This window comes from Capsicum annuum, chromosome 3 (assembly GCF_002878395.1).
Source record: "Capsicum annuum cultivar UCD-10X-F1 chromosome 3, UCD10Xv1.1, whole genome shotgun sequence".
In the NCBI taxonomy this organism is placed as follows: Eukaryota; Viridiplantae; Streptophyta; class Magnoliopsida; order Solanales; family Solanaceae; genus Capsicum; species Capsicum annuum.
In genome coordinates, this window is record NC_061113.1 from 232,986,713 (window position 1) to 233,003,931 (window position 17,219).

At 35.0% G+C, this 17,219-nt stretch overlaps 3 protein-coding genes across 3 annotated transcripts in view; 2 read left to right on the top strand and 1 right to left on the bottom strand.

Annotated features, from left to right (window-relative positions):
- Positions 1–2,309, top strand: part of LOC107862999 (two-component response regulator-like APRR5) — an 8,214-nt gene extending 5,905 nt beyond the window's left edge. Inside the window, exons 7-9 of the mRNA XM_047408677.1 lie at positions 359–374; positions 457–1,223; positions 1,567–2,309. Coding sequence (XP_047264633.1) covers positions 359–374; positions 457–1,223; positions 1,567–1,668 — 885 coding nt within the window. The 3' untranslated portion in view covers positions 1,669–2,309. The remainder of the gene's footprint in view (positions 1–358; positions 375–456; positions 1,224–1,566) is intronic.
- Positions 2,310–6,318: 4,009 nt separating this feature from the next.
- On the top strand, positions 6,319–7,260 carry LOC107862998 (NDR1/HIN1-like protein 26). The gene has a single exon (XM_016708736.2). It carries the CDS (start codon positions 6,428–6,430, stop codon positions 7,067–7,069), a length of 642 nt encoding a protein of 213 aa, XP_016564222.1. The 5' UTR covers positions 6,319–6,427; the 3' UTR covers positions 7,070–7,260.
- A 5,888-nt stretch (positions 7,261–13,148) lies between these two features.
- On the bottom strand, positions 13,149–14,679 carry LOC107862997. Its single transcript, XM_016708735.2, has one exon. The coding sequence runs from the start codon at positions 14,367–14,369 to the stop codon at positions 13,503–13,505; it is 867 nt and encodes a 288-aa protein (XP_016564221.2). The 5' UTR covers positions 14,370–14,679; the 3' UTR covers positions 13,149–13,502.
- Between the last annotated feature and the right edge of the window lie 2,540 nt (positions 14,680–17,219).

Sequence of the window (17,219 nt, forward strand, 5' to 3'; positions counted from 1 at the left end):
TTTTCAGTTTCCTAATCTATTCCTTTACATGGTTTGATGCAGCATTAATTTCAGAATGAAGTGATAATGAAGATAAAAGATAATGTATACCTTATTGTCTGAAAAGGAAACTTCCCCCCTCCGTTGTATTTTGAATTGTTGAAAGCCTTACTACAAACACATTGAAACTTTGAGAGATTGAAAACTTGAACGACAATAAGTTGTCTTTCATCTATCTACCTGTAGGATGTGATGATCAATTGAGATATCAAAACTAAAAATATGAATCCTGATATAACTTGGTTGTAAGACCTCGAGTTACGTAGGCATCTCATCCTGGAGTTTGAGCCGCTAAACTTGTGAAACTGTTTTGTCTAAGACTATAGAATGGGAGCGTCATTCTGAATTCTGTTAGATGATTTTTGTTATTCTGATGCAACCTTTTCAAACCAATGAATTTTCGTAAATAACTACTAGGAAAATGCTCCTGCAGGTATGTGAACAGGGCAATGCAGTCTGGACAGTCAACGTCGTCTAAGACTTGTAATGTACAGGAATATGAAACTGATTCTGATAAGCAGTTCTGTGGTCATGCCACTGATTACAACTCAGACACCCGTGGTCCGATGACTAGACCTCAAAGTTTTGCCCTTCCTAGCTGCAGAGAACCAGGACCAGCTGAAATTGGACTTCCTTCTCCTCAGCAGAGAGCGACGCCTCTCCCTATACCAGTGAGAGGTATCAGGTTTGAGGGACCAAGCAGTGCCTACAGTTCTAGGATTGCTCCAATACTTCGTATGCCATCTGGCATTTCACCACTGCAGAGTCCAGGTTCGGGTACCCCTCGGGAATCTTCCTATCAGTCGAATCCATTCCTCGTGTTAAATTGTGAAAGTAGGAGCTCTCAGCAGTTGCACTCACAGAGTGATCAAAACAACAGTGTCTCGACAGCTTACAATGAGGGTAAGAGAGGACACAATTCTGAACCTACACATGATTGTCAACGTTTTCCATCTGCAACTGATCAAACTACAAATAGCATTTGCTGCAATGGTGATCTAAACCATGTTCGTCTGAGTTATGGAAGCAACGGAAACATCTCACTTCCACTCAGCAAAACACCAGCAGAGTATAGGAAAGAAGAAAGCTTTCACACTCCTGATGGAAATTCTCATCGATCTCAAAGAGAAGTAGCTCTTACAAAATTTCGCATGAAGCGGAAAGACAGATGCTTTGAAAAGAAGGTATGTCAGCTCCCATCATTTGTCTATCAAAAGCTCGTCTTGTATTTGACAAATCATTATCTTCACCTTGAAATTAACTGGTGGCAAGACTCATTTTGAAAATTATCTCACTGAAGAACAAAAGATCCTGTAACTTGTAAGCATAGCATTTCTCCTCTAAATCAACCAACGGAAAGACAAATAAGATATCAACAAGACATTCTGGTAGACAGTAAAGCCCAGATAAATAGAACTAATATGAATGAATGATCATTTTAGAGTGAATGTACTTTACTTTCAAATTGAAAGTTTCAATGGTTCTGTCATTGCTTATCAATCGTTTTCGTTTGTGATTGGCTTGCAGGTAAGATACGAAAGCAGGAAAAAACTTGCTGAGCAGCGTCCCAGAGTGAAAGGACAGTTTGTTCGTCATGTTCCTAGTGAGTCTTCGCCAGGCAACTCATAGGCTGATTGGCAATATAGGAAGGATCACCAATTCATCCAACTAGAGGAGGCAGCAGAACAAATATAAGAATGTGTCAAACGACTTGAAAGTCCGTTCTTCCAAAGTTTGAGGAACCAACGAGAGGATGACCGAGTTTTTATGATGCTAAAGTCACTCAACTTTATGCACTCCACAGTCCACGCTGATGGTGTCCATTATATTGTTAATAAGAATCACAACCTGGTGAGGAATTCTCTACATTTTTTTTGAAGGAGGGCAGCCCTGCCTTTTTGATTGCGCTGATAAAAATATGTATGGTACATATCTCAGTTAACATATATATATATATATATATATATATATATATATATATATATATATATATATATATAGATTAGAAACGTTCAAAAAATACCAATTTTATACTCATGACTAGGATCAATTCACCTCTCATTGTAGTTTTGTTGAAATGATCAAATCGTTTTCCGGTTTTGTAAATTTTTTTGGAGTCTTTTAGTTGTAGCTCTAGACCTATGTACAGAGAATTAACAGAGATTTTCTGGCGTGCTCTTTGTTTTTTGGTCGTGTTTTGTTTATAGAAGAAATTTGTTGTTGAGACATCTTTACTTATATAGTTAAGTAATATAATTTGTTTACTCTAATCTCGAATCATTCCTCATGACCAATGTGATGCATATTGCCCGTCTTCGTTACACTCTTTGAGTCTATCAGAAACTTTCTTTCCGTTTCTATTCTAAGCGCGCTTTTGTGCAGGAGTGTTTGTTACAAGTAACAAACTAACAATTATCAAATGTGTATAGTGCCTATAGAATGGCACACGGAATCAAAGTCTTTTTCATGATCAATCAGTTCCATAAAACGTTGTATGCTCGAAATTTTTCGAAAGAAAACAGTTTGAAGCACTTGAGACCATGAAAAGTAAAAAAGAAAAAGAGGGGGAGTTTGGGTTGGAGGTGGGGAGTGAGGGGGTCAATTAGAGCTTGAATGACCTTAAGTTGATGATAAAAATAAAAGAAAAGGATGGGCCATGGATGTTGCTACCTGATAAAGCCAAAAAAAAGAAAAGAAAAGAAAAAAGCTTGATAACAACTAGATTCGCAGCTATATATCCTGCCAGATGAATGCAGCCTAAGACCCTCTGATTTATTGCCTGCAAAAGTTAAATATGTATGTTGTCCCTTATTAATAATCTACTACTAATGTCTAAGAAAAAGAGGGGGAATCAATATATATATTGTCTATTTTATTTAGATACACTAGTCAAAGATTAAAAGAATTAATAAAATATAAATTAGTCAAATTATCTTCTTATCTTGGCAACTAAATAATGGAACAAAGGGAGTGAATACATCGTTTCTCTAATTACACCTTTTTTTGTCCGTTCACTTGAAAGAGGAAATTAAAGGATTAAAAAGAGTTGCATGAAATTTTGCGCAAGAGAAATGAGAGATTCATTGACACACAAACCTGGGGTATTTTATTCATGATGAGGAAACTATGGTAAAAGCAAAATTTCAAGTTGAGGGCAATCTCACAGATAGTGGACCTGTCCCTTGTCTTTATCAAAGTAAAATCAGATAGCTCCATCAGCAAAGAGGAAAGTAATCACTTGTTACAAAAGAGTAATGATTATGGGGTACACTCAAACTCACCTTTCTCCTCATTGATTAAATGTGTGAAAGACCTCCATAACTGAACTCAATTAGAAAAAAGTTGTAAAAGCAATCAATTAGTTACCCGCTGTTTTCAAACTCGTTATGTGATTTCCAATTTGTTATACTACTATGTTATTCCCTTGTATGTCAGATTGTGTCGATCGAAGCTTGATATCATGACTCGTGTACGATTGAAAGAGTTTAAGTTATACACATATTAATATAAATATAATTTTACTGTAGATAATCTGTCTTATTTTTAAGATAACAAATTTAGCTCACTTCTTAAATATGCCTACTTACTTGTGAATACATTATTACAGATTTAATATTATAGAAGACCTTTATACTAAGGGTGCATATCTAAGAAATATATTGAACTCCTTGAAATTTTAATTGACCTTCAAATAAGAAACAGGAAAGGAAAAAAAGATGAGAGGTTTGGGGAGTGGGTAGGAAGGCAGTAGTAACAGTAACCTACTTCTTCCGTTTAAATTTATTCTCCTTTCATTTCTACTTGTCATATTAACATAGATATTTTATTATATTATCCTTATTAATTGATATTTAATATCAGATCTTGAAAAATAATTTCAAGAATAAGTCATTAATGGTAATAAAACATGAAAAAATTAATTATCTTTTCTCTTGATATGTTAAAAATAACAAATAAAAGTGAAAATCAGTTTTTGGAATAATCACGGGAAAAGTTGGAACTTAAATTGCTACTTAAAAAAGTTGATATGTTTTTGAAACGGATAAAGAAAAATAAATAAAAAAATTGAGATGGAGGTTAGTAATTGAGTTGAAGTTACAGCTTAAGGTAAAGTAGCGGCCCTCCTGCCCCATGGACTTCGAAAAAGTCCATTTATAAGATTCTCCATGTCTTCTCTTCTTTTCAATAATTTTCCAGGGACCTCAATTAATTAACAATAACATTAGGCAATGACTTGAAACTTGTAATTGAATTTCTGTTTTCTCATTCTCATTTTCTTCAACTATTGAAAAGCATGTCTCTATATTTTAACAAACACAACAACTCCAGCTACCAAATTGAAATTTTGGCACTACTAATATACTTATGACAAGCATCCTCAATGATGTTCTTATCTTTTCGTCAGTAGTACTAGTAAAGGTTTAAAATACATCATCACAGATGTCATTTGTCTAAACTTTAAGACAAGTTAATATAATGTCTATTGCTATACAGTCAGGGGCGGATCTATGTATACTAGGGTGCCATGGCACCTGGACATTTCGGTTAACATTCTGTATATATTATGTAAGGCTCAAGAATTTGTACAAATATAAAGCATGTAACCTGGAGCAACAAGTGACTTTATAGTGCCTTAACGGCGAAGAGTCAAGTTTCACTCTCCGGGGTTGTGAGTTTGAATCTTCTCAACGACATATATCCTTTTGGCAAATATTTGAAGTGATGCTTTATTGTTTTGAAAAGAATTGTGGCTTAATCAAATCGAACCCAACAACACTCCTAATTAAAGACTCGGAACTCTTCCTATATATTAAAGGCAATATAAAAGCTCTTTATCCTTCTAAGTAAATATTGAAACTATGAAACTATTTAAAGGGGATGTCGCATCCAAAACTTCCAAATTTTAAATTCGTCTCTATATATATATATAGTCCTAACTTATATGGATTTTCTCTAGTGGGTTTATTTTTCATCATTTTTGGTAATTGGGATTGGGAAATGAAAGGTCCTTGAAGAGGAGGAGAAGTCACGGCATGTGTCATAATTTATCATTTTAATGACTGCAATCATTACTCACTTTAGAAAAAGCCTAACTTTTTTTTTCAATAATGCTAAAAGGTGTAATCAAGATTCCGCCTCACATAGATAGATAGAATAGATATCCCAGTATCTTAATTTCTTCTAAAACAACCATCCTAAGCTACTCCAATTTGACATAAAAGGTTCAAGATATACTTGGTAATAAAAAGCATACACATTATACCAAAGTGCATGCATATTTATTTTGGTTTCCATCCGGTGTCCGGTACCCACATTGGAGTCTGATTAATCCGGATGCGCGCAGCGTAGGGCCCCATTCGGGGGGAAACGCTCCCAACAGAGTTTTCTCCATGCCCAAGGTCGAACTCTCGACTTCTGGTTAAGGGTGAAGCAGCCTCATCCACTGCACCACAATCCATGTTGGTAAGTGCATGCATATTCATCATGGAGAAAAAAAAATATTACCCTTTCTTGCCCCCCTACCCTATCCTAATGAAAAGGAAGTCTATCAATTGCCTTCCATATCACCCATTGCACGCATGTTATATATATAGAATTCATCTTATAACAGTCTAATAGCTCACAAATTAAATTACTAGGTCCATTAAGTGTGAAAGTAGTAGAAACTTTTCTTTTCTGAAATATAGTGTATGCGCACCTGACTAGGTTATTTGATATATGTTAGCATATTATTTCCTCTCATTGTTAGTATCACATGTCTACTTTAGTCCATCAAAATAAAGTTTGTGCAGATGAAAAATTGCTAGAACTCGAATCCTGATTTTTTTTTTTTTTATAGTTTTCATCTCACTCTATTGAAGACTAGTAATAATAAAAAAAAGCATATTCCAAAAGTTATTAGAATTTCTACCAACTGATGCGATGCAAGATATAGATGACAGTGACCAAGAAATGGGGACAAAAGAATTATGTTAGCTATGAGCAATTTTAACGATGGATTAGTGATAAAATTCATAGCTAATTTCAATTTGCTTATTAGTAGAAATAATTTGAATGATCAAAGCCATAAATAAATTTAAAAGTCTAGGTGAAAAACCAATAACTAACCTGATCACTTTTAAAGAACAACAAAAAAGAACTCAAAGATAAAGAAAGGAAAAGATTACTAGAAAGAAAAAGATTACTTTCCTTTGATATCACTGCACTTAATTAGTCAACAATACCCCATGCAAAAGAGGCCACTTAAAAGCAGCCAAAAGACAAAATAATTGTTGCTCTTAAGTTCTACTTTTGTATATATTTAACCCCCTCATTTCCATTCCTTAGCCTTGTAAACTTACACCTTCCTTCCCCTTTTGCTCTCTTTCTTAATTTTCTTGCTTGGCAGATGTCTCCAATTGATGTAAAATCTCCAAAACATTGTGAAGAAAAAGGGTTCAACGTAGAAAAACTACTCCCAAAAAAGAAGTTATTCTTTACCTTCTCTACAATTTCCCTCTCTATTCTATCATTTATCTTTCTTCTTTACCTCACACTCCACCCTACAAAACCAAATTTTACCCTACGAGAAGCTGATATTTATCAACTCAATCTCTCAGGTCCACGCCAACTTCTCAACTCCTCCATTCAACTCACACTCGTATCGAAGAATCCGAATAAGAAAGTTGGAATTTACTACGATGAATTGCAAGTGTATGCTTCTTATAAAGGACAACAAATTACTCTCTATACTTCTCTTCCTCCATTTTATCAAGGCCATGAAGATAGTAACTTTTTGTCTGCTTTGTTGATTGGGAATGGATTGCCAGTTGATCCTTATTTTGGTTATGAGGTGCAACGTGACCAAAGTGTTGGAAAATTGATAATGGATTTGAAAGGAAGTGGCAGGTTAAGATGGAAAGTTGGGACTTGGGTTTCTGGGAAGTATAGGTTTAATGTAGATTGTGTTGCTGTTATGCCTTTTGGACCTTCGTTGCCATCTGGTCCTCTTAGTTTTAGACAAGGAGCTCAATGTTCTACTACTCTTTGAAGTGAAGTTAAATATTATTACTACGAGGAATAAGACCTTCCTCAAATAGGGAGTGTATTTTTTTCTTCTTTTACTTTCATATTTTGATAGGTTATTGTAAATTATCTTTTGATAAATGGCATTTTAGTACGCTAAGCTCCGGGTATGTGTAGCATTTTGTGAAGAACCAAATCAATCAGGTTGGATTTCTATTGTGCGTGGTCTTACTTTACATTTCAAAAGGAAATCGATTTTACAACCTTCCTAAGTTAATTGTCAACTTCATGCTAATATTTTGTGAATGAAGACCAAGTGCGAGGTTAATTAGGATAATCAAAACCAAAATGGCTAGATGTTTTAGTTCAATCTTATCTTGAAATTTTTTTTGATCTTTCATGTAGTCCTTGGATGGCTAAAAGCCTTTTATTATTTTAGGGATAGATCGTGTCATGGAGAAGATAATGAAATTTGTAGTGACAGAGCAGAGGCAAGTGGATCATCTAGCAAGAATAGATTGATGTGACCCATATTTTGCAGCTAGTAATATTTACAGTAGAAAACTATATATTATACGAAATGATGTGCTAGCTGATTGTTTTTGCTGATAAGAAACCACATAACAGAGGTGGAAAGAATGAAATGACAGGAAAATTTATCCCTTCCTTTACCCAGGAATATCTGTTAAATATCGCCATGTCGGAAAAGAGATGAGTAATTAATCGGCAGTCTTTCCTTTAAGAGCTAACTTTTGAGGTTGAGTTAGGCCCAAAATCCATTCTTTACGATATCCCTATTTATTCCTACTTTAAATGCTTCTACCCCAATAACTATACTGATGACCAGTTAATACTATACCTAATTTGTTGCACAGAATCCACATGAGAATTTCTCTCATTCTCAATTATTATCAGGGTGTATGAAACTAATGCAGTGTCTTCGTTATAAATAAAAAATTTATTTTAATACATAAGAAATTTTAAAATCAAAACATAAAGGGTTATTTTCTCTCATCGAAGTAAAATTAGACAATCATTTTCCTGGTTGTCTCCTCAATCATGCATGCATCGTTACGTTGTAATATATAGAAGCAGCTGAAAGCCACATATTTGTCTCCTTCTCAACAGATATTTTTCCTATACGTTGTATATTTTACTTTAGATAAGCTACTGATCGTTCACACCCGTATTTTCAAGCCACTAAAATTTTATCCGCATCCGGTCGTTCGATAAGCAGATGAACAAGGAATTCTTCTGTGATACCAATTAATACAAGATTATCACAAAATCTCAATGGCTCGTTGGTTGGCCACCTGAATTATATATATATAGTGCTTCATTTCCTAATCAATCGGGAAGACTCATTTCGATTTCAACACATTGATTCACTCTCTTGATAAGTTGGAGGCAAAAAAAAAAAAATTACCCAAAGCCTTCAAATCATTCAAATTAGATCCTGGACCTCTGCTGCCACAATCATACAAAAATAGTACGTCTCCCAAAGGCTTTTTACAAATTTAAAAGTGATAGGTCCTTTTTGTACGGGTATCATAGATTTCCGGAAAATTCTCTGGTTACAAAAAGACAAATAGGATAAGAAGGAAAAACACTATGACCACCAAACATTGATTGAGACTGCCTTTTGTTTCTTATATTGGTCTTCGTGCCAGCTCGTTGTCACACAAGCGTCTCATCTCTTTTATTGGCTAGTATCACTTCCCACCAGTGTAGAATGTAGATATCGTGTAAATCTATCTTTATCCGCCAAAACTTGGGATAATGAAAATAAATCTACTAGTTTTTACTGTCTCTAGAGATATATTTGAACCCTTACATGGAGATAAGATGTTTCCAGAGCAACAATCAGGCAACCATCGCCAATTTCCACCATGTACCGTGTAGAGTCCTTATTGTTGGTTCTGCTAAACAGAACAATCAATGCCTCTTAACAAATTTCTGCAGACATATTTTTCTAATTCAAAAACGGCCTCTCTCCTTGTGGGATTTCACTGCGGCGTATGTTGTTGTTATCTTTTTCCAATGCTTGGCCAGTAAATTCCCCAGAGCAGTAGACGAGTTGAATTAAGACCCAAAAAGAAAGCAAGCATTTGCTTCCCCTTCTAACCTCTTCACGCCACGTCTGCTTCCCGGATTGGTACAATTTACTCGTATAGCCAGCCACATGTCACAGTCCAAACTGCCACAGACAAACCTCTTGCTCTCACGACAAATGGCGTAACTTGCTCAATACCAATCCTGAAAAAGGAATTTATAAATCCAAGCAGAAGCGGCGTGAAGAAATGTCGGGGACAAAAATCCTCCATGTAACAATTCTGAAGGTAACTTGAGCTCATACCAACAGCATTATATGACTACTCCTTGAGCGTCACAGAGAACTTCACAATTTCAAAATTGGAGGGATTCAATAATACTCAAGTTTTCCCGTTCTTCCTTGACCCATCAAAACATTGAGTTACTCCTCAGACCTCACTCTTACTTCTGCTTGTAAAAATCCATTTGATCAATTTCTGATCTCTCCAATTGATAGAAGCAACTTTTTGAAGTTTTTGAACTCAAACACGATAAGCGTCAGATACTAATAAAAAATTATCTATACGTACGCTGAATTTCAAAGATTCAGGACAAGGTAAGAGGAGAAGACTGAATGTTGAAGTGTCACAATAATGTGAAAGAATTTGAGTATCGAAACAAAAAACTTAGGGATCGTTTGGTAAAGTGTATTGGAAAACTAATGCATGCATTAGTTTAATGTGTATTATTAATACCTTGTTTGGTATACTTTTGCAGTCTATGTATAACTAATTCTATTGTGTATTAAGGTGTGTATTACTATACCTCAAAATCCATGGTATTAGCAATGGAATGAATCCAATACATGCATTAACATGATTAAAGACACTATTATCCCTCAAAAAAAAATTCAAATCCTTTCCAACATATATATGAAGGATATTTTTGTAAATAATTTTTTTTTAAGAAATTATTTAATTCATGTTATTTTTAATACATCAAATCAAACACTGCATAAGAAAAATACAGGCAAAACTAATCCAAGTATAGCTAACACAAACATTACTAATACAGACATTACTAACACACCATATTTTGCATTATTCTTACACTCTACCAAACGACCCTATGCTCTTTACAAAACCATATTAGTGCACTAGTAGTATCTTTACAAAACCATATTCCGAGCGACCTTTCACGCACCTCAACTAAATCTACAAGATACCTTCCACCAGCAACAGACACCAGGTATATCCACCAAGGATAGGACAGATGGGAAGAATCACCTAGTGCTTTTTGCCTCTGCTAGATTTGATCCTGAGACCTCGGATGCTCCACCCATTTTATTGATCACTAGAACACCTTCGGTTGCACCAGTATATCTGATGAAAATGACAGACTTTCTAATACTGTCACATGTGTAACCCAATTTTATAGTCCACATGCGAACTGAAGATATGTTGAGACTGCGCTGAAGCAAAGAGAACACGTCTAACAAACAGAAGGGTGGGCTTAGAGCAGACAAACAATGAATTAACTTGATAGGTTAAGGGGTGTGTGGAGAGTAAATTTAGTGGCTTAATGAACCGAACTGAGACTGATTCGCAAGGCAGCAGCAGCTCGATTGACCAAGTTTAGAGAAAGAGCTAAGACCAATGGCAAATAGAAAGACGAGAAGAGAAGGCAACCAAATCAATTAGGGCTTTGATTTAATGGTTCGCAATAACTCATCCCTTCTTTCACCTAACTGCTTGTTCACCCAACCCCGCCCCACCGACCCACAAAATAAAAGGAGAAGCAAAAGGTAAAGAAGATGAAGAGAAAAGAAGAAACTCACAGCTAAAACGATAGGAAGGATGCCCAAAGATGTCATAGGGTCAGCCTAGCATTTTGGGAATATGGAACAGGAGAAGCATTTGGAGGGATCTGAACAAACTACAAAGTGAAATTCATAGGACCTTAAGGGTTTAACCAAATTGGCTTCTATATTTTCCAATCATCTGCATGTTACATAACAGGGACCAAAGAAATTTTATTACATGAATGAAGAGAACTTCCTCCAAAGCACTAATTTGCAAACACAAGGAAATGGTGGCATCTTCAGCAATGAGAATGTTTATGAGTAGGGAATTTCAACTTGATCACCACATTTTAAGGCCATTAGAGGCCTACAGAACCCTAAACCCTTGAATAGGTGTCAATTACAGCAACTACAAGGAAATTTAAAAGGCCTAACTAAATATTAATGGTTTCCATACACACTGCCAACATGATCTACAATTATGCCAATAAAGCCACCAAACTAATCCACAAAAAGCTGGTGACAAGGATTCTTTCTTTACGATTTCTTCTCTCCCTAATTCCAGTCTTTCTCAGCCTCTACAGCGTCAACCATACCTCTTTCCATAAGTAGGTAAATGTTGCTGACACGTTGTACGTCGAGCGCATACCAGCCCCTCTACCCTACTCCACTTAAATACCAGGCTTACCAGCTCAGTTCACATGGTGCAAGGCTCGAACTTGTATGTTGCGAGGTAAGTCACAAGTCTCTCACCAAGCTTATATTAGATGTAAAAGCATAGGAGCATCACTTATCCGATCACTCAACAGTGTCACCAGAATCTCTGCTAGAATTTGACTCTACTGTAATTTTTCTTAAAACAACAATAACAATAAAAATGGTGTTTGAGTTAGTTTATGCATGCCTCAATTGTTTCCAATGGATAAATGCATCTTCACACTAATACATGTAATCGAATAACTTTGACCACCAAGACATGGAAAGATGAAAAGAAATCAACTAACATGTTTGCCTCTGTGGAACTCAAACTTTGGTCTATTATGGATTTCATTTAACTTCATTGATACGATACAAAAATCCTAAGATCTTTAGTTCATGTACTACTTGTGCAAAGATTATATACAGGATTTATTACCCGGAAATAAATTGTATGGATATGTTCTACATTTAACAATATTCCAGGGATCATTATATCACGAATAATGACACATGAACTGCTATGCAGGGATTGCTTACTTTGGTAACATTTTTGTCTTTATATATTTTTTAGTCCTTCGCTAATAATATGCATTTTTGTTCCAAAGCTTACCGCACACATGACACAAAAACCAAGGTACATTAATTATGCAGAATCCTATGCTAAAATCAAACCTTGCATAGCTTATGCAGTGATAAAATTAGTAATACCAGCATATTACGTTGCAAACAAACATTGTTTTGACTATGAAAATTTTCATGTATGGATTAGTTCTCCTTTCTATAGGCAATAAAATGATCCCTTACAGCTCTCTTTTCTATACTCACACATTATGACAAGGCCTTAACACATTTGCTCTTTATATTCTTTTCCGTGCACCTACCCTAGCCGTAATGAAATTCAGCATAGTACCACCTGCTAACCACTCTTCCCCTAGATCTTGGCCATCTCTCCATCACTCCCTCACACACATAGACAAAACATAGATATATAAGAACCTTCTGCTGCTGCAAATTTCAACTCCTGTGGCAGCTACAATTTTCGGAGTTAAACGAGAGGTAACATAAAGCCTGAAAACAACATTTTTGGCCTGGGTAGACCCCTAAGCTTGTTTGATTAAGGCATGGAGTTTTGGTTTTGCTTCCTAAAACAAGATGTGCCATTGAAAGTGAAACAGATATTCTGCAGTTAAAACCCTGAACATAAAATCGCAACATCTAGTTTAAAAGCCCGTGGGCTAGCTGAAGCTTTAGCCTTTAGCCATCCCCTCAATGGCAAGCTCAAAATGGAAGGTCATTACATTATTTGGCTCTATGCGACTATGACATATCAGAAATTCATTTTGGACCTTAAGTGAATTTAGTAGCGATGCAACTCAAAAGAGATGCACATTTAGAAAATATACACAGGCGCACCATATGGGAGGCAACCCACCTCCAATCTTACTGTGATCATGGATACCTAACCACAAAAAGAAAGGGTTTTGATGGTAAAGGATAACCTAACCAAAAGATTTAGACATCCAGATCAAGTGGCAGGAAACAAAGCTCGCTCAAAATATAATAAGCACGCATGTTGGCTGTGAGATGTTAATTATCAAGTCTTCCGCTTGGAAGCACCATGAATTACAAAGCTTATTGAGTTTCAGAAGCCACCCTGTTTGCCTCAGGATAATACAAGAAGCTATCGCTGTTAGAATGATATACACTCATCAAATATCAAATCCTCAATACCTGATATGGATATTAACATGAATAGAAAGCTAAATCAAGCAATTCTTTTATGTAAACTGTGTCTAAAATATCCTATAAAGTATATGACATTAAACCGCAAGTCCTGAGAATCCATCTTTATTACGAACCATGGTAGTAGTCAAAAATTCAATCTTGGAAGGACAAGAGCTCAAACTCACCTCCCACACATCAACGATCACAACGAATCAGCATCAACCCACTTCCAGTAATGCTTTTTACAGGAAACTGCCCCATCAGCAATCATCCTCCCACTCAAATCACCACCGTATTCATCTGCCTCCTCCGTGCAAAACTCCTCCTCAGGCAAACCATCCACTGCAGCCTCCACTGTATGCAACACATAACAAGCAGGCAATCCAGGATACGACGCTGATACCCTTTCCTCCACCTTCTTCGTATACGAATTTGGCAAGATCTTAACAATGCCATTCTCCCTGACCTCCCCACCAACCACTGACCCAAGCTCCTCTTTCACCGCCCTAAAAACCGCATCCTCAAGAGTCTCACCAGGCTTCATCTTCTCGGATAACGGCCTACACCGATGCCTAACCACCCCATTCGACAACTCCTGATGCGACTCGACAAGAACCTTATTATCTTTCCCAATAACTTTAACCACCATAACCTCAACAGTCCTCACCGGTGGCGTAGAATCAGCCAACAAAGTCTCCCCTTCAGACAACTCAAGCCAGAGATTATTAACATTCTTCGTCCCCGGCTTAACACCCCAAGAAGCGAAAGAATCTGCAGGCATACGTGGCCTTAGCCAATCGGAAAGCGATTGGGGGTTGGGAAAGCGATGCATAGGACTCCGAAGATTAGTGGAAGAGGGAGTGGACATAGTGGGAATTTTGAGGAATCGGCGGGGGTTAAGAGGGAAAGAGACAATAGGGGTGAATTTACGGAGAAAGGAGGAAGTGGGGTTGGAAGAAGAGAAGATAACGAAGAGAGAAAAGGCAGTGAAGATAACGTCAGGGAAGGAAGTGGGCTTAGGCTGTGTGTGGGATGATGGGGGTTGTTGTGGTGGTGGATGAGAAGACATGTCAAGTTTCGTTAGTGAATAGTAGTAGTGTGAAGATGAAGAGGGATTGGTAAAGTCTTTCCATGATAGATAGGAATTGTGGGGGAGAAGAGGGCAGAGGGGTTAATCGTTTGGAGAAGGGAATTAGAGGTTCAGATCCATTGTTCCTTTGGAATTGGAATCAATCACTCCACATTCCTTTTCCCAATTGGCTTCCAAATTTTGTTTGACTTCGGTGGGGGTATGGTTGCCACAAATCCTAAATTTATTAAAAAGAAAATACTACTCCTTAGTATAATTTTGGCATAATACCATGTCTTTAAACTCCTCTCAAATGATACCTATACCCTTCAACTTACGTATGTATTACTTTACTTTACTACTGTATATAAGCGTTCAGTGGCAGGCAGCTGATGTTCGACGTATCTTCTTCTAGCTATCTGCTTACTCTGTAATTTTATTATATTATTCCTAAGTAATTATTATATTATATTTATTTATTAAAATAATAATAATATTTAATAAAAAATAAAATAGACATTTATAAAGTAAAATAAACATTTATGGTATGGTTGTTTCAACTGTTTCAGTTGTAATTTTACTGTATCACCTATAATTAACTATTATGAGTCATCTGAGTATTTAAAAATTGATAATATTTATTTTATAAAAGGTGAAATAAAAATAAAATAATAAATTAATTTTTGATGTTTTAAATTAATTTGACATCTTATGTGAAGCCATTTAAAAAAAATTCAAAAGTATTTTTTTATAGCAATTTTGTTATATCACTTTTAATTAGTTATTATGAGTTATTCAAGATATTTTGATTTCGCTATTTCAATCGTGATATTTGGTTTACTCTCGAAATTATACCAGTGTCGTTTAAATTGAAATAGTTAAAAATATTATAAATTACAATAATTAAAAACTTAAATTACTTTAAAAGTCTAAATTCACCATCAATAGCATAAAAGTTTAAACAAGAAGAGTGTTATAAATTGCAATAGCAAACAATTTAAAATAGTAAATTACAACGGAGAAAAAGTACTATAGATTATAATATTTAGCGATGTCATATTAATTAGGATAAAGAGAATTACTTGAAAATTACGTTGAAAGTCGTATTAATTTAAATTGCAATAATTAAAAATTTAAATTATTTTCAAAGTCTAAATTCACTATAAATACCACGAAAGTTTAAACAAGAATAGTATTATAAATTACAATAGAAAATAGCTTAAAATAGTAAATTACAACGCCGAAAAAATATTATAGATTTACAATAGTTATCGATGTCATATTAATTAGGATAAAGGGACATTACTTGAAAATTACGTTGAAAGTCGTATAAATCATAATATAAGTAACAGCTTAAAATATCTAAAATTTTATAGAACAAATCTAATTCACTTTCACAAATATTAATCAGTGTCATATAAATTTAAATAAAAAAATAACATATAATATCTAAAAGTCTAATATATAGTTTTAATATATAGAAGCGTGAAGAGAAGCAGGAAGCAGTCATCATGCCTGCTTCCTCCGTGATTTTATAATATCACCCTTCATTAATTATTATATGTCATTTACGTATTAAAAAATTAATAATATTTAATAAAAATATAAATAGACATTTATGACATGTCTGCTTCAGCTGTTTCAACCATAATTTTACTATTCATCCCTAATTAATTACTATAGGCCATTTAAGCATTAATCCGTGATTTTATTATATCACCCCTAATTAATTATTATATGTCATTTTCTAATGTATAGAAGAGGCTTAGAAGCAGGTCAAGGTCGCCATGCCTGCTTTCAAGGGCAAAATGGTATTTTCATGAACTCTTTTCTCGATTACTTACCCTGCTACACCGTTACACCGCCTCTTTCCCACAATATATTCTTTATTGTTTAGCTATTAGCTACTCCATATCGTCGCTTTGTTCTTCTTTCTTTCTTTTGTTGTTACCACATCGTCTTAATAGGTAATAGTAATTTGTTTTGGCTATAGGTTTGATTTTTATTTGAAACTATGAGTAGTTTTAGTATATGTTGTGTTGATACTGAAGTAAAGATTGAGAAAAAATTACTTTATTTGTGTTAAAAAATTGATTTTTGTTTCAGATTATGAACAATTTTGGTTTGTTTAGATGGTGTTGGTAGAGATTTCATGAATGCTTTCTTGTGTATGTCAGAATTTGAGCTAAAACTTGCTTTTCCAGTACTCAAAATGGAATTAAATTACGGTTGAGGAATTAGATTGCAGGTCAGGTATTTGATAAAAGTAACAACGACCTTTCACCTGATTGACCCAAAATAATTGTGGCCGTGAGAACCAATTTCTCTTGAAAACACTATTTTTAATTTGATTTAGAAAATGAGAACAGAATTCACTGCATACTAACTGAATGAAAAAAAAAAAGTTTATGAAAATAGTTACATGAATGCATGGAGTTGCTCCAGCAGCTTGAAAACTGCCCAATTAGCTATGAACTTAAAAAGCATGGTGATGAATGCACAGTTTCACAGTTGTTTGTTTTGAAAGCTATTAATTCCGCAGAAGATAAAACTATTGTTGTTAGGCTTAAAAAAACTCTATATAATTTTGTTTGCAATACTATCAATACGCTAACACAATCTCATGCTAGCATTTTGTTGTTTATGTTTCTGATTATTCTGTCAGTGAAGTGCAGGACATTATTTTTACATTGGTATCCTACCAATCAAATAACCGTTAAGAAAACGTAAAGCAAGAGTGAAAGGAAAAAACTATGTGTTTGTTTTCGTTGAAAATTTCATACCTGACAATTGTTATACAATTTAGTGAAGTATTTAGATATATTGTAAACATATTCACAAAACAAGCTT

Coding starts and splice junctions, on each gene's coding strand:
- LOC107862997 (XM_016708735.2), bottom strand. CDS start 14,369: ATGTCTTCTCATCCACCACCACAACAACCCCCATCATCCCACACACAG.
- LOC107862998 (XM_016708736.2), top strand. CDS start 6,428: ATGTCTCCAATTGATGTAAAATCTCCAAAACATTGTGAAGAAAAAGGG.